We start from the raw sequence: 24,591 nt of genomic DNA on the forward strand, positions 1-24,591 counted from the left end.
AGACATTCAATGTGTAAACTCACATCCTGTATGTGATGTAGACATACAGTATGTCTGTACATCACATACTGTATGTATATGCATATATACATAGTGATGTACAGACATACGGTATGTCTGTACATCACATACTGTATGTATATGCATATATACATAGTGATGTAAAGACTACAGTATGTCTGTACATCACATACTGTATGTATATGAATATATAAATAGTGATGTACAGACATACTGTATGTAGCGCTGAACCCCCTGCAATTACAAAGCCCTCCGACAGAGATAGTGATTTGGCACTTTGACGGGATTGGTCTAAATCTTCCATAAAAGGTGGATAAAAAAAATGGCTGCAACTTGAACATGTCCATCTTACACAGAGCAAATGCTGCTGCCTTGTAACTGTAGCCCTTACCAGCACCCATCTCTTCACACTGATGTGAACTTTTCGTTGTCCACCAAAAGAGAAACAAGACAGAGGACAGCAGGACCCAAATCCAAGTTAAACTCGCAGCCAGTAAATATGGAGGATATCATTTATCTTTTAATATGAAAATCTTTGAAAACAAAAGTTTACTTTTATTCAAAAGTTGAATAAAAATGTGCTTCAAGTGCTTGGCGTTAAATTCTTTGATTCATTTGTTGTTTTTAAAAAGGTATGCATTGTACACTTTCTCCAAAAGTTGTATCCTAATGGTCCATACAAAGCCAGATAAATGTTCATTGTCACGCAATTTCATTGGTAATTATGTTTTTGGTACTTAAGACACTTCAATCCAGGACATTCAAACACCTATATATAGGCATGTGTCAATCCAAATATTAATCAGTGTTTACATTTGTTAAGCATTTTTCTTTTATACTCGAATGGTCTTACGCACTCAACAATTAAATACTAAAAATAAAGCCAACGGTCTGATGCTCCATTTGATGGTCCCTTTGTAATTTAGGAGATTTACCGAATGTAAAGCTCTATTTTGTACACAAGGTGATGCCATCCGGGTGCACTTGGATGAACTCATTATTTAGCATTTGTTTTACACTTCTAGGCAGTATAAACCAAAAAGCTACTATTGCTGTACTCAATCACTATTTAATCTTCCTTTTAGCTGTCAAACATGTACCGAGTCAGAATTGAAACAGCCTGAGCTTTCTATAGTCTACTGTTGGAGGATCTCTTGAATGTGTCATTTGCTCTGCCAAGAAGAAGACAACAAAAAAAGAAAGACAAACATGTCACCATCAATAAAAACAAAGTACTCAGTGAGTCAAAGGGAGCGCACATTCAATTTGGACTTGTAGGATAGGTGGTAATAAAAGAAACATCAAGTGTTGTCTAGGCAAGTTAACAACAAGAACCAAGCAAACACTAAAGGGCATTCGAGTATCAGTCAAACTAAAGTGAAGACATGCAAAATGTTATAGATTGTAGAACAAGAAAGAAAAACCAACCAGGAGACCCATTTCTCTTTGAGACTGGCACAACTTCCTGCTGAATAAATAATACTTTACATTCCAATATACAAACCTACCCACTTCCCACATTGACCCAATACGCAGATAAAACCGAACAGCTGGTTGCTCCCAGTTTCTTAGAGTAGGTGTCGTACCTACAAAAAAAAAAATGCACCGGCAACAGATTGTGCCATCATCTGCCCACTAACGACCCCTCAAACCTTGTTTCTAAAAAACAGACAAGAGGAATTCAGTCAAACAGCTCTGAAAGCCTGAAGTTCATAAAGCCCTTATTTCTTCTGCTTCTTGAAGATCTTGAAGGTGTGTTTCTTGCGGCTGGCGGTGGAATCGGTGTCTTCTCCCGTGGAGCCACTGTCCTCCTCCAGCGGGCTCTTCTTGGTGGACAGCTGTGGGATGCGGCTGTTTACCTTTGGCCCCGGTTGTCCTCCAGTCGGTGACGGCGTGTCAGGTTCAGTGGAGTTGGGGCTGAGCGAGCGGGAGGACTCCGACAGACTGTTGATCTCTCCCAGGCTGGGCGACTGCTCCGTGCCGTACATCTTCTTCATGAGTATGGGGCTGTCGTGGACGGGCTCTGCAGGACTGACCTCATGAATGCGGTTGCCTCCGTTGGGTGTGTGAGCATGCAGAGAGATGGCGTCATCTGCGCGGCCGGACAGGCTGTGAATGAGGGAGGTGGGCTTGATTAGGTGGCCTTTGGAGCTGTAGGCAGATAGCCGATCACCAACTTGAGAGAGGGACAGGGAGGAGTCGGAGTCAGAGCGATTTAGGTCCCTGTGGGGAGGGTGGGAGGGACATAAGTTAGAGGAAACAAGGACAAGAACCCGTACATTAAAGTGTAATGCTTGCATGCTGGGGTTTCTCTACACTGTGCATGCAAAGCACTGGACATATGCAGGGCACAGTCTGGAACTCCACACTAGTTAGTTATGCAGGCAAAGAACACCGAGAGGTTGAAGATGTATGCATACATGGAGATTCTGTTATGCCACGTAAGGTGCAATGACATGAAAGAAATTGAACACTAAAGATGGCCAGATGAAGATACCCATGCTACGATGCACACTTTAAAAAAAAAAAAAACGGACAGGTGGTATAAAACGCATCCACGCACATGCTTTCGGAAAGAGACGGGTACCCGAAGCTGTCGCTGTATGAGGGGCGTGCTTTGGAGACATCAGAGAAGGTGAAATCAGGAATGGGATCCATGGGCTGGAAAGAAGCATGATATATATGGGAGGAATGAAGGGCTTCAACGCCACCCACAGAGCTGGGTAAGCAGTAGGAAGAGGAGACCAAGGAGGACTGGGAATGAGGGTTTAGGTTGGCGGTACAGATGATGGAGGGGTGAGACACAGCCGAGTAAAGAGGCGGCAGAGGGAGACAATCGAGCTGCCCAAACGACTGTGACTGCCTGAGGGGGGCCCTGGACCTGGATGGGTATAGGGTTCCCGCCCCCTGCTGCCCCACCAACAGGCAACTCTCTACCAACCTCTGAGAGCCCATGGCCAGCTGGGGGTCAATGTGGCGTTGGCGCAGGGACATCATACTGGGAGCTGTGGGCACAAAACATCATCATCAACAACCACTTGTGAAATCGTCTGACGGACAAGGCGAGGTTAGTGGAAACACACTCGGGTGCTGGAATACCTTTTTTCTTTACTTTCACAGATAATAAACTTGGAATGTGATTAAGTCTCCAAGATAAATCCCATTCACCATAATTGAATTGTGATCCCAGCACCATCGTTTCATCTCTCCTGCTCACAACAAGTGACGGTGTTTCCAACAAAGATATCGGGTTTGAATTAATAAAATATAACTATTCAACAATTATTAGGCCATTTATGAAAAGAGGTGACAATCACTATGGGAAGAAAGAAGGGGTGCACTGGGTGGTGACAAGATTTAGAGAAGGTGTATGTGGCAAGCAAGCAACTCAGGGGAGGTCAGATGACCGCAGCATGGAGATGTTTCTCTTTCAGCTGTGTCCGTCTGCATCGTACTGTCCATCTATAACATATCACAGCGCCGTGTGGCTTTGAGTCAAGGGAGGAGGGAGGGATGTCAGACTGAGGACTAAACTGGGGCGCGAATAAATGGCCAACCAGGATATATCCACATGTGGCGACAGTCTGACTCAACGGACCACAGGTCGCTGGCTCGCCGTTCCAGGGGGGGCCATGTGTGGTGAGCCCGACGAGACAGCAGTGGAAGCCAAGTGCCAGAGAGGTGGTGGAGTGAGAGAGGGAGCGCTTAAAAGACTTACTCACTATTTTGGTCGGAATAGGATTCTGCAGAAACAGATTTGCCTGCAGTTAGTCAAACCTAACGTGTATCAAGTGTTAATAATAAGAAGTTAATTATAGAGCACATGTGCATTACGGTCATCAGAATCGATTTCTTTGATGAGATAAAGATGTACGAGATGTGTTTATGCAATGAAAACAAGTTGTTTTACATAAGGATTTTCAAAAAATGATTTGCGTATTTTTAAAGCAAATATCATGGGCACTGACGCATTTGATATGCTTCTTTTGGTTGCAGTCGTTTGACCAAAATCAGATGCAAAAGGTCTGTAGCACATATTAGGACACAACCATTCCAATAAGGTCAGCACAAAGACTCGTTCTCATTAAGATGTGTATTTTTCTTGACATTTCAATTTCCAGAGGAAAGTCACAGGATTCAGTTCAGTCCCCATTATAGACTGAGAGTCAAGTTAACACAGCTTGAAATGGAATTGTGTGTAAAAGAACAAGACATTTACAATTAGACAAATGTAAAAACACACTCATTCAACCATAGACATGCGTGACCCTCACTACCTCCATCACCAGGGAGGCAACAAGGACAAATTCAGGCAATTGTAGCATGACAAAAAAGGTCCAAATTATCATGTGGACAGATTTTTGGATTTTCCCAGCAGAGCCTTGGAGAGTTTAGGGGTTCGTTTGCTACTTCCCCCAGAACTGCCAAGAGATTCAGATGAACTCTTACATTGCAGATTTCCAGGCACGATATCCTCATCCAAGTCGTCCATGTCGTCAGACATGATGAAGTGCTGAGGCGTAGCTCTGCCGCCCATGAAGCTGGAGTCAAGGTTGAGGGACGAGGTGAGAGAAGGAAGGCCTGGGTTGTTGACGATGGTAAAACCTGTGAGGATCTCTAGCTGCTGCCAACGATGAAGCCTCTCCCGCAGAGCAGCTGTCACCTCACCCAGGGCTTGTCTGCAAATGAATGAAAGAAGGAGAGGAAAAATAAGTCAAGAGGAGAAGTAACTTAGCACTTTATAAAGAGACATAATATCAAAGACAAAAAGTGGTATTGGTAATCCGATAGATGGACAAATGTTAGCGCCACATATAGGCCTGATTGGGAGACAATACAACAAAAGAAGAAGATATCATTGGGAGCAAGAGCTCATCAAATGTCAGCTACTGGTGGGGATAGGGCTCTCTTTGACTCGTGTCTCGCAGAATGCCCATGTCTATTACAGACCACATCCTGGTATTTTGGGATGCTGTCCAGAACGAGGAGTCATATTACAGTGTGCAGTCAATACTTTATTACCCTCCTTCCCCTACAAATGGGGTTTAATTCACTTGTGTTTTTAAAAATAAAAATGCTTGTTTTCTAAAATTCTATTAAAATGTACTGTACAATTACAATCTCTGACTTACTTTGCAGACAGTATTTTGTGGTCCACATCATCCAGAGAGGAGCTGTGAGCCACGTGGAAAGTCCCAAACAGAGTGTTCCTTTTTTTCTTTATCTTCTCCGCCTGTGAACACAAACGACCAAAATGCTGTATTGACATGCTCCACTACAGCAGTCCAATGAGTATTCAAAATCAAACCATCGTGCATATTACTTAATGAGGCTGCCCTAATTTGTACTCCAATCATTTTTACACAACAACTGAAATATACACAATATTTTAGGTTCAGATATTGTGAAGAGGCTAATCTAAAATCATATATGATCTGGAATAGATGGTCATTTACATTCCCCAAAAGGTTTTTACATGCTTACCCCTTCTTTGGCCAACAGGAGCTGCTTTTCAGCGTTTTGCTTCTTGATGTTGTAGTACTGCACCTCCACCTCGTGGGTGAGCTGCAGCCACTTCTGGAGGGACTCTGGCGGGGACCAGCTACTCCGGGACTCCAACTCCTTCTCTGCCTTCTTCAACGCCATGCGCACCTGCAACAAATGTCAAGCATTAGGAGACACATTAAAACCAATGCATTGATTGACTTTAGATTATGTGGCAACACGGTCCTGATAATGATTGTGTTTTTGGGACTGTCTGATTTTGTAAATAGGAGAATTACACATTTGTGAAATTTTCAAACCAAAATGTAAGAATGGTGTGTGGAAAATACATGAATGTGCTATATAAAGAACAAATCTCTTACGAACACACAACTTGTAGTAAATCACTTTTTCAATGTCAAAAAATGGTCACAAAGTTGTATAAAGCACACAAACAAAAGACGAGCATGTCTAAATCCTACATACTCCCAAACCGGTTTTATATTTATGGACTGATGGATCTTAACACTTGCCTCTAAGCGTCTTGAAACTACACTGAATCCGAAAGCCCTGAATTTTTCCAATTTCTCACTGTGTTTCTGAATGAAAAAAAAAAAAAAAAACGGTGACAAAAGTGTCTGAATTAGATCACTGTGATAGTCCAGCAAGCAAATACTCATGTGTTTTACTTGTGTGGGATGTGCTGTGCCGTTCCTGCCAAACTCCTAATGGACAAACAACTACAGTGGGCATATGTATACTATAGCCAGTGTGATAAAACTAAAACATACTGCGCAGTTGCCACCTTGAAAGTTCACACGATCCGCTCACTTTCACTGCCTCTCCTTTGTGTGCTTGACTACAAACTCTATGTTCAAATCACATGTATCACTTTGCAACTACCTGATCCAGCTCTTCTTCAGCGTACTTTTGGCGACTCAGTTCGTTCTCGGTGCCCTCACGCAGCTCCCTCAGGCGGTGGGCTTCCTGCTTTGCTGCGTTGATCTCATCCCTCAGTTTCTGCTCCAGGGTCACCTTCTCCACTTCTACTGTGCGGTGCTCCTCCTGGGCGATCTGCAGCCTGAAAACAATGAGGGGAACAAAAAGAATAAAATATCGTACTTTTTTATTTTCCATCTTAGAAGGAAGACATCTTTAGCTGCTTGATATGGCCAAACAAAGGAACATAGCATAGTAGGTGCCAGTGTCTGTGGGTAAGCATGACGTGTAAGCATGAGAGTACCATGTATGTGTGGAATCTAAGACTTGCATCATCTATGAATCACCGGAAACAATGTCTAACATGTAGAGAGCAGAGAGCCATGGCCAGCTGCCAGGCAGCTCACAATAAACTGACATCGGAGGGAGCAGAGCGAAGAATGAGAACAGCTGCCACCGTAACTTTAGAACAGTTCAGTGTGGTACCCAATGCTCCTGGAGTATCATGTGTTGGTTTGTACTCGGGGTATTTTTAGATGAGCCCCCCCGAAAAAAGGCTACTTATTAAAACGAGGGGCATGTCACAACTTTATACAATTATGTCATGTGACAAGCCCCTCTTTTTTAAATGAATCAATAATATCATGTATGCAGTTTTTGTAATCCATAAACTTGTCCAAGCATAACTATTGTGATGTAGAAACAGAATATGAATTAAAATCGTTGAAACCAAGAAATAAACGGTTTAATTTGATCTGTAACCCAATATGGGGACTCTCAGGTGATAATACAGACTTTTACTTTAACAGTCCCTCATCTAGCTAAGCAGTTATGAGGACTTGGGAATGCTATTGTTACATGTAAGACTGTCACTTATAACAGATATACAACTAAACTAGAATTAGTGCCTCGTGGTTTTATGCCTTTGGACATCCATGCCTCTCTAAATGTCATCACTTTATCATAACTAGCATTACAATTCAACAACAACTTCTGGGAGTTCATAGTGACCTTGACCTTTGTGCCAAATTTGGTGTTGCTAAGATATTGCAAATATTGGACGGACATGAGGTCACAGTGACCTTTGACTTCCAAAGTCTAATCAGTTTATCCTTGATTCCAGATGAACGTTTCTTTATTACAGAAGACATTCTCTCCAGGCGTTTGAGATATTGCCAGGCAACAAGATATTGCCTCTGGCTACAACTGATGCTAGCACGGAGGCACACAATCACACATATTAAAAAAGGGCAGGATGCAGTACTACATTTCAGTCAGTAGGGAGAAGCACCCTCCTCCCATCAGGCCAAACACAACAGCAGAGGGAACATAGAAATGAAAGGCGATCCAAAGAGCTTGCTATGGAAAAATGTGGGTGGCCGGCAGTCCTGCTACCGCTTTCGACCCTGACCTTTGTCATTCTCTAGTTTAGATCCGGAAGGCACTGGCAGCGAAAAAGACGACAAATCTTGTTTCACCTGTATTCATCCTACTTCCCTGAGCGGATAAACAATTGTGTTGAAAGGGAAGAAAAGTAACTAACACAGTTGCCAGTCTGTTTGCACACCACACCTCAATCCAAATGCGGAAGAATCAGCAGTCATGCTCCCACCAGTGAGGCCGAGGCTGCAGCCTACGGCATTGTAAAGGCACCCAGGAAATGCAGCTCCAGTCAAAGCCTCCTCCCACTGTCTCCAAACAGGGCAGCCATGACAGGGCCAGGCTACTTGATACCACTACAGGATCTGCTTGAAGGTATGGAAAGAAAGCAGCTGGCAGCAGGGATCAGGAAGAAAGCGTGGCTACAGACAGAGGACATACCTCGCTCTCTCAGCTCCAAAAACACGTGCTCAATGAGATGAAGGTCTCTTCTCGTTGGTCACAACGACCTACAATATAATTTAATATCCCTTCCCACAGCCACAGTAACTGGCTGTCCATTTATAAACACGTTAATGCTTAACACCAACTCTGAAAGGTCTGAGAATCTTAGTCACCTGCTTTTGGCAAAAGATAAATAGGTTAACTTGACTGCTTAACATCTTCATTACACAAGGTTAATACACAAGCTAGTGCAAAACTCCAGTATAATTAATGGGAATTTTAAAATCATTATGCATTATCGGACATATTCTACTTTGTGGGAAACGGGTGCAAGACAATTGGGTGTCAGATAAATCACTGTAACTCTCAATAAGTAGCCATCATTTTTGGGATACGAAATATAAAGCTATGGCGAGTCGTGGTACCTGCTGTACACGCTGCATAATGTCTGCACAATAGCCATCTGGTTTAATCTGCAGAGGAGAATTAACCATTATTTTAGCAAGAAAGAAATGACAGAGCCAACTTAAAAGTTGGCAGTGGCAGGTGTATTTTCACAGGTGTAAAGCCACAGAGAAAACACAGACTTGGGTGGCAGTCTTTAAGAGGGACAGAGTTTGACCTCAATGGTTTGTCCCCAATGGAGCGGTCAAGTAGGCTGGTCCTACAAACATACGTTCCACTCTCCTATTGTACTGCTCCAATAAGGAAACACAGGATATAGCTATAGATAGTATACATATGCAAACATGGGAGCCATGATAGAGATACTACAGTTGCAACAGGATCAAGTTTTACTGTACAGAAAAATAAGAATCCAAAGCCAACACAAACACCAATCTCAGTTCAGTCAGTGACATCGTAGTTGTGTCTTTACATTCTATTTGCCGTGTTCTTCAGAGCAGTGATGTAAACAGCATGCTGATACAAAGAGTAACGAATAGTAGACTGAACCTGTTGCTGCCTACAGCACAGTAACACCTCATCTCTCCCAGTTCAGTATCCAAGTATCAAGACCTGAATATTGTGCAGTCATCTGCTAATGCCCGTCACTGCTCCCCAGAAGTTTAACACCCTCGTTTGAGACCAACTTCTGCTCAAAGTTGTAAAACAAAAAAATGACAACCATCAACTGTCAAAAATAAACACTTTTTCAAACTAACCTTTGTCTAGGTGAAGATAATTTAGAGCAAGTATCCATATCCCCATTACCAACACATCTATGATACAAATGCTATCATACTGCAGTGAAGGCAGCCTCAGTAGTATATTAGTTAGAAATACTTGGAATTACAGACACATTAGCAGAAAACAGACACATTAGAAAAAGAACAATTAATTGTGACTTCAGACTATTTAATGGCACTATCTGTGCAGCGTCTCAAGTAAAAAACAACAACCGTGACCTGTGCTTTAGATTATAGTTTGAGTATCCTTTAAAAGAAATAAGAGGAAATAACAGTGCAGGCTTAAATCTACCGAAGACAAAGTATTCCAGAGATCAGTGTTGATCAATTTCCTAAAGCAAGGCCCCCAGGGAAGAGTAAACCAGGTAACAGCCACCTCAGCTGGCTCCATTCACTGAAGGATCGAGGAAATGAAACGTATGCTCTTGATCACAGGTGAGGGCTGAACAACAACATTGGCCACTAAATGAGAACTGAGGTATCTCTTCACCACTATCTGATACAAATCCTGTATTACTCCAGTGCTATCAAAAATACACAATTGTTTCCCAATATATGCAATTAATTTAAGAAGCCTAACTGCATGCCTTGATCATAAGGATCTGCCTCACAAAACAGATAACGGTGCAGTCCTGTGATTTCACTGGAATACCAGACAAACAAACCCTGGTGTTCTTCACTCAGCTGATGAAACTGATGATATGCAGCGGCATGTGATACTGAGATCAGTTTTTTTTATTGTTATGTACAATTGGTCTAATTAATAAAGAAATACCTGCCATATCACTGACAATGAACAACTTTGGAAGGCTATATTAGATTAGTCACCAAGACAAAACACGTTTGTACTTTTCAGTTTATTTTCTGCCCTTTCACGTCTGTGTGGAATTTAAAACATTGCACTTAGGAGTTAGCTTGAGAATGCAAGCCGAGTCAGATGCTGAAGCATCCGACAAAAAAAGATGAAGATGGGCCCCGCCCCATCAGCTACTAATGACACCTCCTGATTGGCGACTTGTACAAACTAGCTTAATTACCTTTCCAGCTGTTCAACAGCACATACAAATGTATGTGTTTTTCATACAAGTCAATGGTTAAATGGGACTCGTTAAAGTCAATTCATCTACAGTATAGTCAGTCGTCTAAAGGTTTGAATCATAGTGCAGCTCATCCAGTTTTTTTTAACTTCCCGTTTTAGAACAATGTGGCTCTGTACATGCAATGCTGTGACAGTAATGACGTATGACAGGTAATATAGAGCATAGATAGGAACCACTATGCAAATTCTAATTTGCATTGTAAAATCCTTGACTGGCAGGATTCCTGCACGCTGCCTTGTCTGAATTGATTCCTGCTCAAAGCTAACAGAATAAATACTCAGGGAAAAAGAGCAAGGGCGCCATTTCACTCACCAAAGGCTTTATAATTAAGGAGTGAGGCTGTAGTTGTCATCTCGTTATCAAACTTGTAACAAAGAAAAAAATGCTGTTCAGAGCAGAATTTATTTGGATTAATTAGTTCAATATTAAAGTTTACAGCAGAATGCTACAGTGTCAGGGAATAAAATAACTCAAATGAGGGTTGTGTGAGGAAAGACTTACTGGACTTGCAAGTTTTAAATCATGATTTATCGAAATAAGAGTTAAAATTGGCTTGCGGTCAGTTTACGGTAGAGTTTGAGACCTATACTGTAGACAAGAAGATGCTGAACATTATTGTAGTTGGTGCATTTAAAAGTTATAATATGAAAACAGAAAGAAGGATGTGCTTTATGTGTAAACTAATGGCATGTGTGGACAGTACAGTACTTATTGTAAAGTATAACAGTGTGTGTGGGTGGTGGGAAAAACCCTCACTTCTGTTGCAGGTCATGCAGACTTTGTTCAGCTCTCTGCAGGCCATCCAGGTCTGTCATCATCTTCTTCATATGATCCTTAGAGTAGCGGTTCTGGATGTAGGCAAACCAGCAGCCCCCCATGCCTATGACTATTGACACTACCAGCATGAAGTCCTTCAAGTGGCTATGCCTATTCACTAACGGAAAAAGAAAAATAAAGAAGAGGAGTTACTTTAGCATGGTAATGAACATCAACATCACATGATAAACCTATAGAAGCGGATCTCTTAAACCAGGCAATTTAGAGCTAGCTCATAAGATAAAGCTGTTGACAATAAGCAAGATTCACACAGATGTGGTGTGAAGCTTGTGTTTGAACATATACGGCAAATGTTGTGGAGCGACACAAATAGAAGAGCCATTAGCACAAGTTCAGGTTGCGGTGAGAGGGGCTGAGTGCAAAAGACCACGACAAAGCCAGCTTAACACAGCCTATTTCAGTCTGGTAACCAATGCTAATAAACATGCACAGAAAACCAAACAATGGCAACTATAACCATTTGATAAACATGAGGAGCTATGAATCAAAGCCTAATAATAACTAAGTGTGAGTATTTTGCCATGATGTCATTGTAAGAGATTCTTAGTGTAGGAAAGTCACAGCAGCTAGAAAGCAGATAAGAAGCCGTCGAATAGTTTCAGGTCAACTTTTTAAACCCATTGTAACGTTTGGACATTTGTCATTTGATGATGTCATGCAGCAATTGACACACATCTGCAATTATAAGCCTTGGAAGCCACAAGTGTTTCTTGCTAAACCTGCAATGAGGTGTGCGGGAAAGAGATGTAAAAAAACACGACTTTTACTTCCTGGAGTGAGACAAAAAGGAAGTACAATCAGTACAGGCTTGTTTCTCTTTAGATATGATCAGGAGGACATTCCACCTTCAAAGATGTTCCTGCACCACTGGTTGATAGTGACATGACACTGGCTCTCTCTTCACATGTATGACACAAAAGGCACATAACCAAGTCTCTAGTGTGAGCTAAATGATCTTACAGGAAAGCTGTCCATATTCCTGTAGACTTGCTTATAAAGTACAGAACAAACTGAGGTTCATACGCGTCGAGAAAGTCAGACCAACGGTGCCTGCTATTGTGTCAAAAGACAGAAAAGCATACAAGGCAGCTGTTAAATACTGCTCTTTTCTCTTCATAGGTTGGTGGAGATCATTGCCTCTTAACTCCCCAAACTGAAGTCATTAAATTGCATGTGTGCTAAATGTGTCTTGGGTCTGCATCGTGACCGAACACAGATGATTAAAGGAAACGGATGCAGTGCATTATCTCAGAGATAATGCACGACCGTGCTCTTGGTTCTATATAATGCTCTTACAACCCTATCAGTCCGAAAACAGTTTGCTTTCCGTCATCACCCAAGCTGTGAACACTGCATTCACTCACTGCCTTTCAGAAATCCCACCCAGAGAGCAGAAAGTGACATTTAATTAACCACAACACTGGAAATGTGCTTGGCTTGATTGTTATTACACAACTGTCCACTAGATAAGGATCACTCCATTGTGAGATGTGTCTTAAAATGCTGCTGCTATGTAAAGTGTGCCAGACTGACTATTAGTGGGACCCTGTGGCTTTAAGAGGCTGTCAAAGCCAGACACCGCTCCCTAATGTCTTCCTTTGGGTGTGACTTAAACAAAACGCATCCACAATGACACATGCCAGACACAGACCACTACACACTGTACCCATGTGCAATATATTTTCAATGAAAATGACTGCTTTCTATTACATTTTCTATGTGATCACATACATCTGCCCTCATCAGCACTCCTACCAATATACAGTGTTAATTTTTATTCAGCTTAGTTGTTCTCCATTGAAAAAGGGATCAAACCTCAAGGCTGGGAAAGTCTATACGCACCATTAATAGTTTATGTATCTCTATAGAATAGAATTTTCACAACACCTAGTCCATAAGCTCCAGACGTTGTAGCTCTGTAATGCACAATATAAGTATGCAGCTGTGACTGTAACAAAGCTTTTAACATACATGTTTTTGTTTTTCTTAAAAACAAGAAATGGCAGTTATTCTGGGAACGTTTCATCACAATGTCAGCACAGCCTGCCAAGAGGTGTGACAGCAGAGACACACCCCATCCATTGTGATGTTTCAAACCCAGGAGAAAAAAAAAAGAAAAAAACCCTGAAAGCCTACAAAGTGTAGTTATAGAGGTTGTGTGTGTGTGTGTGTGTGTGTGTGTGTGTGTGTGTGTGTGTGTCTCCGTACGCAGAGAGGAGTGACTGGAATACAGAGCAGTGTGGTCCCACCCTCCCTTACGCAATGCCTGAAACAGATACCTGTTGTAACAGGGTTTACCCTCTCATTTCAAAGGGTGGGCACACTATGGTGATCAAATGAGTAAATCAGTTAGTAGATGCTTAAGTGTCTAAATATTTTTTTTTTTAAAAACACAGACACAAAGTGCTGATGAAAAAGGAGTAGCAGACAACAGTGGACAGGATGTTCGTAACGGTAGTAGGCCGTTAATACAAACTGCAAAACTTCCTCCGGATGTTTCACAGTAAAATCAATTCTCTTTTTCTTTTGACGTGTTGACTTACTCATTTGTAAGATGTTTTCTGCCTCTCTGATGAACAGTTTTATACTAAATAACACCGTCTAACATATTTGACAGATAAGGCAATGTCTTTGAAATACCTCAAAACAACATGTTGGGTGCACATAACTATCAAAACTAAATTTGATGGAGTGTGCATTCTTGACAAACACAACGAGTGTTTGGGTTTTTGAAAATAACAATAATGGAAAACTACAGTGGGTGGGTGTTTTTTACCATTCAAATAGGTTTTCCAGGTTTTACTGAATTAGCTGACAAGATTTTCAGACATCCTGCTTATCAAATAGAAAATAAAAGAGGACTAAAGTAAAACTTTGACAAAAGAGATAATAACCCCCCCCCCCCCCCCCACATCATCTCTAGTCAGGGTTTTAAATCATCTAGAACAGACACTTTGATGTTGTATTAATGTTTTGAATCAAAGTTTCACATACTCAGGGGCGCTCCAAACAGTACAGTGTCCAAAGATTTGAGCTGCAACTTTTGCACATGGCTGCGATCCAGAATCTTCAGAATAGAGAGAGTCAGAGTGGTGTTCTTCACGGCGAGCCTGAGAGAACAGACGGTCATTTTGCAATACAAGGAAAGAAGAGCAAAGATTGTAATCCATTTTGAGCCATGTGTAATGTGACCTCTTAACAAATAATCTAATGGTCAGAAGAGACACTAGTTAAGTGAATTACAGTACATGTAAGACAACTGACTGATTAGAATAGGACATTTTTTTAATTTATTTATTTAATAAGGAACAGTGCACATTAATATAAACATTTTTGTAAATGTGCCAGAGTTAGCCAAGAGGCTATTTTTCATCTGTAGTCCCAATGTAATGTAAGGAAGGTAATGACTTATAAAGTAGTGGAAATGGGGTTGAGTAGCTACAAGTTGCATCAAGTGAATTATATGTTGGCATCATTCCCACATTGTGCTTTATGGTTGTCAGGAATACAATGTGTAGCTGGCATCCTTTCCCTTTAAGTATTTCATTTTCCTTTCAGATTACAAAAAGTCTTAGCAGTCTTATATAAACCACAACTTATTTGTGGCACATATTTCATTTGGAGACTTACCTTGGCATGACACTTCCATTAAAATTCATCTTGCGAAAGGCATCCACATATTGTGGCAGTTCCACGTAGGTGATGAGCCATTCCACCATCTCATCCACTGTCCAATTAAACACTGAGGGGGAAAATAAATAAAAACAGTGACAGTGCTCCTTGATTCTCATTCAGTATTCATAAGGCTACAATATGTCCCCTGATTGACAGCTGACTTATCTTTTATGATGTTTGAGGGTGTTCACATCTATATTGAACAAACAATGTACTTGTGGACCTGTAGCCTTTTAGTCACTAATTTTAGAACAGTGATTCTAAACAATCAGAAAAGAAAATGTAGGTTTTTTTCTTGGGGCCAATGAGTAAGTACGGTGAAGGTTCAATAGATCGTGCGTTTGAATTGCTCAAGAATAGACTGAAAGTGAAAAAAGCAAGAATTAAAGATGGCTGCAGTACAGGCCAGGCAAAGCAACGTCTGTACCCGGGGACGTGAAATACACTCCCCAGCTCCTGGAAGAGCATCAACAGTGTGGGCTGACTGTGTTGATGTCTTCTCTCGAATAAAACCACAGTTTCCGGCCTCCAAACCACCAGAGCCTTATTGAGAAACTGCAAAGCAAGATAAGTCTATGAGCAAAGCAAGAGGAAGAAAGGCAGCCAGAAAGGGTGTGAAACGACATGGGTGCTCTCATAGAGTACACGATAGCCCGGCTGAACAGATAGGCAGAAGGAATTGAGCGTGTGTGAATTGTGTGCTGACAGAGTGAATGGTGTCCCACTCTGCCACTGGCTGGAGCTGATAAGTAGACTGCACTTTGCTTGACATGTCATCTAATCCAAATGCCTTGCTCTTCTGTTGGGTGAGTAAGAAGGTCAAGTGAAATACATAATATCCAATTTACTGGCTATTACTGCTGTTTAGACCAACAGCCAAAGTCACACAAAGTCAAATGCCTTGAAGCAGTACCTTCAGAGCCCTTCCATGCGTTCCACAAGTCCTCCACACTGATGAACTGGTCATCCCCGTGGAAGGTGTTATGCTTGGCCTTTGGGTCATGGTAGTTTAGATCTTCTCTGAGGAACTGCAGAATGACAAGGAGGTTTGTTGTGGTTACAAAGAATCCAATTTGCACAAGTTTTTAGTTTTTCCGCAACTTGGCCTGTGAAAATATGTCGTCATTTCCCCCTAAAATCTTATCTTATTGTGGCGGTCGCATGGCAACCATCATAGACTCCAGGTGGCTGCTAATAAAAGCCTTTTCCCAAATGTTGAACTTTTACTTCAAGTATGTCAAACTCTAAAAGTATGTCAAAATATAGCTACTATACATATATAAAACCAACACCAAAATCTATGGCACGCTAAATTCCATTTCCTCCCTCATTGTAGTGGTCATGCATTGGTCAATGGATCCACACACACACCTGGTTGCCCACTGTATTGTAGGCTAACTCAGTCACATGCATAGCATCTTGCACTCCTACAAAAGCCAACTCGTGCAACATGAGTGGAGGACAGTGATGAGTCATGATCATGCCTTTCATTCTTGATAGAATTGTGTGGGAGGATCACTGCAGGGTATAGAAATGGTCTGTGCTGCAGGTGAAATATCACACTCCCGAAAAAAGTATTCATTAGCAGGAACTGTATAATGTGGCCAAGACATGAAGCTTTTTGCTAATAGTCAGATGCAGACTTTGATCTTCGTCATTAAGAAATCAGCTATCCTTTGTCTTGTATCACTGTATTATAACAGGAACTCAGACTACTTTTTTAAAGTGCTCTTAGTCGCGTTGAGCTTTCTTTTACTCGGCTCAAAGCCATTACACATGCTCACTGTACCGCACTTTTTTGCCTTTGGGGTATTTGCATACCAAGTGCCTCTTCTTAAGCAAGACAACTTTGGTCTGGCCTCAACCACATGCAACAGACAGAATCCAAGTTAAATGAGGCTCCAGAAGGGACCTGCTCAAGGCCACATGTAGTTTAGACTAGAGCTCAGTATATAACTTTACTAAATGGACGACAGGCAGCATCTTTATAAACCAGAAGCAACAGATCTGATTTCCGGTGAGCATTATACAACTTTATCAGTGTCTATGGTGCTTTCATTACACTTCACTGTATTGAAAAGAAAAGCAGCTATGACTGACTACTATTTGTCATGCATTTCAGAAATACAAACCACAAATTCTGATTAAAGGAACACAAATATTTCATTGTTTGTTCGTTGGGTTTGTACAGATACCAGTTACAACCACACATAATGGGAATTCAGTTCATTATTGACAACTTCAGTCAAAAAGGGAACTGGAGTACAAACTGGACAAATCCTCCAGTTACTTTGAGTAAGTTCAGGATATTACAGGGCTATGATTAACTGACCATTTTGGCAGCAAATCCTTTGAAGAGTCCGATAATGATACATGTAAACCTCTCCGTCTATGCAAACCATAATAACAGAGCATCAGCTCCTGGGGAAAACTTTTTAGGGTGTTACTTACGCCGTCCGTCTCCACCACGTCTACATTGCCGTTCGCATCATCATCCATCTGCTTGTGGATACTACGGATAGACTCATAGCTGAGAACTCCATTCTCATCCTTGCATAGTGGCGCATCAATGCGACAGAAATCTGGTGGAGAAACAGAGTCGTATCAAGATGGTGTTACAGGCACTTCTGAAACTCATGAGTTACTACTACTGACAACAACAACAACAATAGAGATGACTAAAGTAATTGCACTACTTCATTCACTGTTCAAGGGGATTAAGCAACAATGTTGTATTGCAACATGTCTTCACCGTGAATTACTATTCAAAAGATGTTTGTTGGAAATCCTAGTCATGATTCTTTACTGTTGAGATATGATATTACAGAAAGCTAAAGTAGGCTGAAGTTTTTTAATTGAAGTACCAATGTGCAATTTTTCAGGTTTATTATTCAGGAATATCTAACAGTATTTTTCAATGATAAATAGAAACAATTAGTCCTGTAGCACCAGAAATAAAAAGATGTTTTTAATATAATTTGAAGCATTATTATCTCAACTAATTCTCTCTCTAAAGCCTTCTTTAAGTAAAGCGTTTCACTCAATGTGGTGATGTTACCCAGAAGCCTGATACTATGACATCAGACCTACTGTGTAGACCAAATGCAAGCGAAATAAACCAAATTGGCTTTTAATAATAATAATAATAATAATAATAATAATAATAATAATCTTTCAGTTTGTGTTTTTTTTTTAATCCATCTTCGATTTGGATTTTACAGTTCTGTTTAATAAAATATCATTAAAATGTTGTTTACAATCAAATATATTCAAAAGTTTTGACAGTAGGGCCTCTGTTAGGATTTTAGATCAAATGTAGATAACTCAGAAATGTATGTCTCCATGATAAATAGTCGTGGAATTTATCAATATCTGTCAGTTCTCCCGTGAAGCACATCTGCCCTCTGTGTTTCCTCTCCTTCCTGAGGGATTAGAGATCCTCTGACAGATCACAGATAATGCCGCCACTCCCACTAAGATGAAACCTTGTTTGGCATTTACTGCAGATACTCAGCAGTTGTTTGAAAGGGCATGGCAGCCTACATGTAATAACAATACACTTAAATGTGTAATGTTTAAATTAAAGCAGATGAAGTTGAGTAAATTTACAAGCACAATACCATTTCAGAAGTATGGATGTTATTCAATTCAGTTTATTTTGTATAGCCCAATATCACAAATTTGCCTCAGAGGGCTTTACAATCTGTACACATCCCTGTCCCAGGACATTTAGCTTGATGCCCCGCCTCCGACAACTTATCATACAAATCCATGTTTTATTTATTCCGAGAACCACATGTTAGGACAGGTTGACTCAGCGGTTTGAGACACAACACAGAAAGTAAACTATGTCACAGAATAATCTCTGCAACGGTCACTGTGTCCATGGATATGTACAACACAGTTTTTCTAGTTGGCAATGTGTGCCTCTACATGAACTAGGAAGGCTTAATGCACAACGTGAACTTCTTGTTTTAAAAAGTACATTTTTTGAGCCAAAGTAAGCAAGCATTCAGCCTTAGGGAACCAGCAAGGCCAAAAAGGCCTTTCTGCTCACTTATTAACACTCACCATGTTAAATAAAGAGTGACAGTTTCCCTTGTGTAAGCCTACCACCTGCAACACTTCCATGTACACAACCTAGCCCTCTCTCATTTGGCTTGAAAACCTCCGCAGACACAAGATTAGATATTTACATACCAGTCATACCTGCCTTTTTTATGAGCTCAAGAAGTTATGCAAGTCATTTTGTGTGCCTGCATGTCGAAGAAGAACAAACGCCACAACTTTGCCACTTCTTAACTGCAGCAGTAACTATACGTGTGTCTCCGTTCAGAATTACTGTCAAGCCTTGAAAATCATTGTCAATAGTACCATTTTTTCCCAGACTGGCCTCTTGTGACATGCGACACAATTAAAAAAAAATGTCTTTCAAACACTAAATGTGTATGAGCAATGTGGACAATGTCTCAACAGTTTCTATTTTCCCACAATATTTCAAAATTAAAATCTATGGAACTATTATGCCTTCTGAAAAATAGGTATGAATTCTTACTCTAGTACACTTAAAAAAACAGACAGAGCATGTCATAACTTGCTCAGACATATCCCAATGGTTTCATAGTTTACGTCAAGATAAGCTCTATAGATGCAACCATTGTTATTATTCATGTGAACTCAATATGCGGATTAAATTCAGAGATTATCACAGTGAGAAAGGAACTCATTTAACAAGTGAACACATTTTTTCTTTTCTGCTTGTTGCTTGTTAAATTTATTTAAAAGGAAATAAATCTGTACTAAATAATGTAATGCAGTAAGCCACTGTAGGATTATGCCATTGTTTCATAGTTAAGTATTTTGGTGAGACACATATGGGCAAATCCAATAACAATTAGTATTAATGTTATAGAGTCCTCTGTAGTACTGTGCAATGAATAATTGAATGACGGCATAAACTTGTGCGAGGTCAACATTGTTATACTAATTTAAACAAATTAAAGTGTAACAAAGAACGAGAGTATGTTGTAAATATTGTACCACTAATTGTTGGGAAATATTAGCAATGTATTAGTTCTAATGTAAACCTTTAATGGCAGTCATTTAACATCTTGATGATTAGTATTACCTCAGAGACACATGCTCCACTAACCATTCGATCAATTACCTCTTGTTTGACTAGGTGGCTTGAGTTGGACAGGACTTAATGGAGAATGCCAGCTGGACTATTCTCAGCATAGCTACAGAGTGTGTGCACAATCACAAAAGATGTGGCACGAACAGTAATACTCCAACTGACCATGTATGCGTCATCTTAGCCCAACAGGTGGATAACAAAAGGCGATGAGAAAGACACAATACACTCCTGCAATCATTGTTTACTCACCTGACACCCCGTGTTCAACAATCTGACTGTCTGGTGTAGGTGAACTTGGTTTGTCAGTCCAACTTTCTCCAACGAGACACGAGCAACATATCCACAAGGCCACACACGTGTTGAACTCCATGACTGGTGCGTGCTGGAAAGAAGAAGCAGTCCCTTGACAATTCCGATAATACCAGCGAAACTAATTCGTAGCGTTTCTGTCGAGGTTAATAGAGTAAACGAAGCTCAGAACTAAAAAGACAATGCAGCTACTTTGTCTGCTCGAACACGTGACACGTTGACATGGAGAGGAAACGGCATCAATCGGTTAAGAGCACATCGAGAAATACGGTTCGTTACATAAAGATCACGCGCAGCAACTGGAGGCACATGCGACCACTTGTGTTCCTCTTCTTCCAGAATGAATGAGTGCATAGAGTCACTAGCTTGCTAATACCTGGCTTTGGCTATGTCAATGTTGTGTTGTCCGTTTAGCTGCGTTTGTGGGTTCTTGGCGGTGTTTGGAAACACATGTCACTTCAGGGAGAAAAACAACGCAATTGGAGATTGTAACAGCTGCCCGGCGTGTGAGCCCCCGGTCCGTGAGCGACTGAAGGGATGTCGGACGAGCCCCGACGAGCGCTAGCTAGCTAAACATCTCTGCGAACGAGGAAACGAAGTGGAATAGCCAACAAAGGGGAAGCAACAACACGGAGCCCTCACACTCACGCTTCCGTGTTTGTTCTTCTTCTTCAGTTTCGGCATTTTCTAGGCTGGATGATAAGGTTACTAATGAATTACAAAAAAAACATAAAGTCACCTGTCATGTATCAGAGCCAGCAGGTCTGTAGCTTCAGCTCTGCGTTGACATTGCAGCAGACGCCTGGTCCCTCGGGAGTTGAAGCACGGCGGACTCACCTCCTGTGAGAAAGGTCTCGATCTTTCTCCCGACCGAGACGAGACAGAGAACGCCGCAGAATGTGGTTGACACTTATCTTCCTCTACACATCAGAGTCCCTGGTTATTACCAGCAACGTTCGCCCCCTAACGCCCGGAGTGTGTACTGATATCATGTCGAATTAATTTAAATTGCCGAAGTTTGCCATTTAGCGGATTGTTTAAGGCAATACACTGGGACGCAATGTCCTTTCCATGTGTTTCACATAATTCGGGCGTCCACTATATGTAAATACATTGTAATAAAAAAGTAACGCATTAGTTATTGAAGGTTTTGTTTGTTTATTTTAGTTTTGTCTTATGTCTTATTAAGTAATTCAAAAGTGATGCTTTAAACAAAATAGATGTTGCATACATTTAACATATTGTGATACATATTGTAAACTATTCTTTTTAATAATGAAACTATGTTGACTAATCCTAGACATATGAATGCCTAACTGTATATGTATATGTAGTCATGTTTGAGGACTTTGTAATGAATTAACTGATCTTAATTTACACTAGCAAGTGAAACAACCACACATTAAAAAAAAGTTTCATGAGTTTGTTATAAATTGATAGATTCAAAGTATTTCATCAGAAATGAAACTTCAATACTTACATCACCAGGGTCGGCTTTGGGGGGAGCATGACAAGAAGCTTTAAGATATTAAAGTATTGTTAAGGGGTAGATTTACACTTGTATATAAACACTATAATTTAAAGTAGACTTACGTTACATCCATTTAACTTGATGCACAAGTGGTGCATAAACCATATTAATATGTCAAATACATTCACCATGGTGCAGTAAGTGCTGTTAGAACTATTAAAGAAACAATACAGAGATTTGCATTTGTACATGGCCACAATTACTTTTTTATCCAGCAGCATGAACTTGGGCATTGAGATCACATGTAGTAAAGATAATTCACATTTGAGAACTGCTGCATGATTTCAACTGTTGACTGTATTTAAAAATGTAGACCAAGCATGCAGTTGTTGAAGGACTGTCACTTTACTTTGGCACACATACAGTGACCACATATTGTTGTTGTGCATCGTACAAAAGTTGAAATGTAACATTAGATACAATGTAGGACTGTGTGTATAGGTGAAGGTATCTGTGAATGAGACACTGAGGCTAAAACAATGCACTTACAGCTCACTGAATTATCCATACAGGAGCACATGTGCTTGTCTGGCATCGACACCTTTTAAGGACTTAAGAGCCATCATCATGAAAATATGTGGAAAAGGCTTTCATCCCTCTTTTCCTCTTGTGTAGTATCAACACTGTTAACATCAGGTGATTGTGTGGTTGTATATTCAGCACTTAGTCCTTGAGTTTCTAGTCAGAAGTCTTTATCTTCAGAGGTCGAAATGACCATGACCTCCCGGCTCTTAAAGTCCCACACTGCTGTGAGATGGAAGGCCATATTGGAGAAGACCACAAGATACTCAAACAGGGCAAATAAAGTGTAACCTGTTAAAAGAAGAAACAGAGCTACATGATGAACATATTTGGTGTAATTTCCTTACAGATGAGATCAGATGATCAAACTGACTTAATAGCCTACTTACTTCCCGATTCGCAGTACACGTTGTGTTTCCAGTAAAAGAATCCGGCGAAAGCGCAGAAGGATACGTTAAGAAGTAAGAAGCGTACTTTCCAACAGTAAGACTTGGCATCCTGTAAGGAAGATGAAAACAACAACAACAACATCAAAGCAGAAATGGACGGACGTGCTGCAAATGGCAGTCTGTTGTGAGAATTTGGCATTATTTACCTCAGGACATAATGAATACTTCTTAATAGTCTTCCATAAACGGCAGGTTATCAGCATGTAGATAAGGGAACTGACAAGGAAGAGCACAAAGCCTTCCTTATGTACAACTAAGGAGGAAAAATAGAGGGGACATGTTGTCATTGTAATAATTCATTTCCAAATAAAAGACTTCTAGTCAATGCATCAGTGGCCCAAGGCTATACTGTACTTCAAACAATTCAATGTATGGGTTATTCACTTCACAGAATAGATCAGTTTAGAATAGAAATTAGGCTAGTTTTCAATTTTCAAATCAACTTCTCTACTCTGTATAGAAAAATGCATTTAAGCATGTGCAAAACAAATCAAAATCTAAATGTAAATCAAAAGGAAAGCAGAGGTTTGAATGAAACCTCTCCAATATTAACCATGGATTACTCACAGTATGTCTCACTTGATGACACGTATGTGAGGAGCAAGAGGCCGAGGTTTTCACAAACAGAAAAGGCCAGGCTGAAGCAACTGAGTAAACTCTCCGGAAACTTCAAGGTAAAACGTGTTTTGTAAAATTTGAAGTAGGTAAACGCCACCAGGAGCCTCGGAGCCGAGTGCAGTCCGATACAGAACCGCCATATGTGGCACTCAGGGCTCAGGCTTATTGAGGCACTGATGGATGGCAGGTAATTAGGGACCTGGAAACACATAGTGATGATTTAACATGAGCATCTCAAGAAAAACATGGCTGGGGCAGTTTGCAAAATAAGTAAATTACCCGGCAATGTGTACCAGTAGAGTCCTCAGAATGAAAAACAGAGGATATGAAGACGCAGGTTATTAGTCCAAGTAGTGGTAGGCACACAGTACACACAACAAAGGTGCTGAATGATACCCTGATGACCAGGGGCCTCTCATGCCCTAAGATACCGGAGGCTTGCAGCATCTTGGTCTGAAACAGTGGACAATATTCATTTAAAAACATCTTGTAAAGGCCAGCAGATGTGTGACATGATTAACTTCCTCCAAATACAATATAGCTACATGAGGTATTTATGAATTATAACAAATGTGTATATACTGTCAATTTATTCACTCAGTTATTTGGGGTCATTTTAAAAATGTATGCATGCATTAACTGAACATCTAGATTCTGATAAACGGAATCAACCTACCTCCACTAGGTTTGCTGTTTACCAATAACTGCCGCCCCACATTGCACACGGTCGGCTTGTCAATAACTACGCTATTACAATAACATTCATGATATCACGAAATCATGATAGCGTGCAGTGTCTCAAAAAGAGCTGGCGAGCATGCGGCTAATGCTACATTCCTGTCACACTTTTTGCATCCAATAAATGACACTCGATGGCTCCCCAAAGACGACCCGCGGATGCAGCGTCCTCGCCCTCGTGCGACATATGGAAACACAGCCAGTGCATGCAAACCATCAG

At 40.8% G+C, this 24,591-nt stretch overlaps 2 protein-coding genes across 7 annotated transcripts; both read right to left on the reverse strand.

Moving 5' to 3' along the window:
* Window positions 1-519: 519 nt before the first annotated feature.
* Window positions 520-21,437, reverse strand: stim1a (stromal interaction molecule 1a). Of its 6 annotated transcripts, none has more exons than XM_034548899.1 (14): window positions 21,253-21,437; window positions 20,454-20,586; window positions 17,519-17,649; window positions 15,981-16,095; window positions 15,023-15,134; window positions 14,387-14,502; window positions 11,312-11,489; window positions 6,409-6,586; window positions 5,506-5,673; window positions 5,154-5,254; window positions 4,471-4,700; window positions 2,963-3,026; window positions 2,609-2,682; window positions 2,126-2,244 (listed from the first exon to the last, which is right to left on the reverse strand). In XM_034548899.1, the coding sequence occupies exons 2-14, from the start codon at window positions 20,572-20,574 to the stop codon at window positions 2,237-2,239; spliced, it is 1,596 nt and encodes a 531-aa protein (XP_034404790.1). In that variant the 5' UTR covers window positions 20,575-20,586; window positions 21,253-21,437; the 3' UTR covers window positions 2,126-2,236. The 6 variants fall into 6 exon arrangements, with proteins under 6 accessions (XP_034404787.1, XP_034404785.1, XP_034404786.1 ...); XM_034548898.1 differs by having other exon boundaries at window positions 2,585-2,682; XM_034548896.1 differs by lacking the exon at window positions 2,609-2,682 and having other exon boundaries at window positions 520-2,130.
* A 996-nt stretch (window positions 21,438-22,433) lies between these two features.
* Window positions 22,434-24,538, reverse strand: LOC117741585 (post-GPI attachment to proteins factor 2-like). Its single transcript, XM_034548711.1, has 6 exons — window positions 24,310-24,538; window positions 23,913-24,086; window positions 23,583-23,832; window positions 23,162-23,268; window positions 22,956-23,064; window positions 22,434-22,857 (listed from the first exon to the last, which is right to left on the reverse strand). The coding sequence occupies exons 2-6, from the start codon at window positions 24,078-24,080 to the stop codon at window positions 22,727-22,729; spliced, it is 765 nt and encodes a 254-aa protein (XP_034404602.1). The 5' UTR covers window positions 24,081-24,086; window positions 24,310-24,538; the 3' UTR covers window positions 22,434-22,726.
* Window positions 24,539-24,591: the final 53 nt, after the last annotated feature.

This window comes from Cyclopterus lumpus, chromosome 13 (assembly GCF_009769545.1).
Source record: "Cyclopterus lumpus isolate fCycLum1 chromosome 13, fCycLum1.pri, whole genome shotgun sequence".
Lineage (NCBI taxonomy): Eukaryota > Metazoa > Chordata > Actinopteri > Perciformes > Cyclopteridae > Cyclopterus > Cyclopterus lumpus.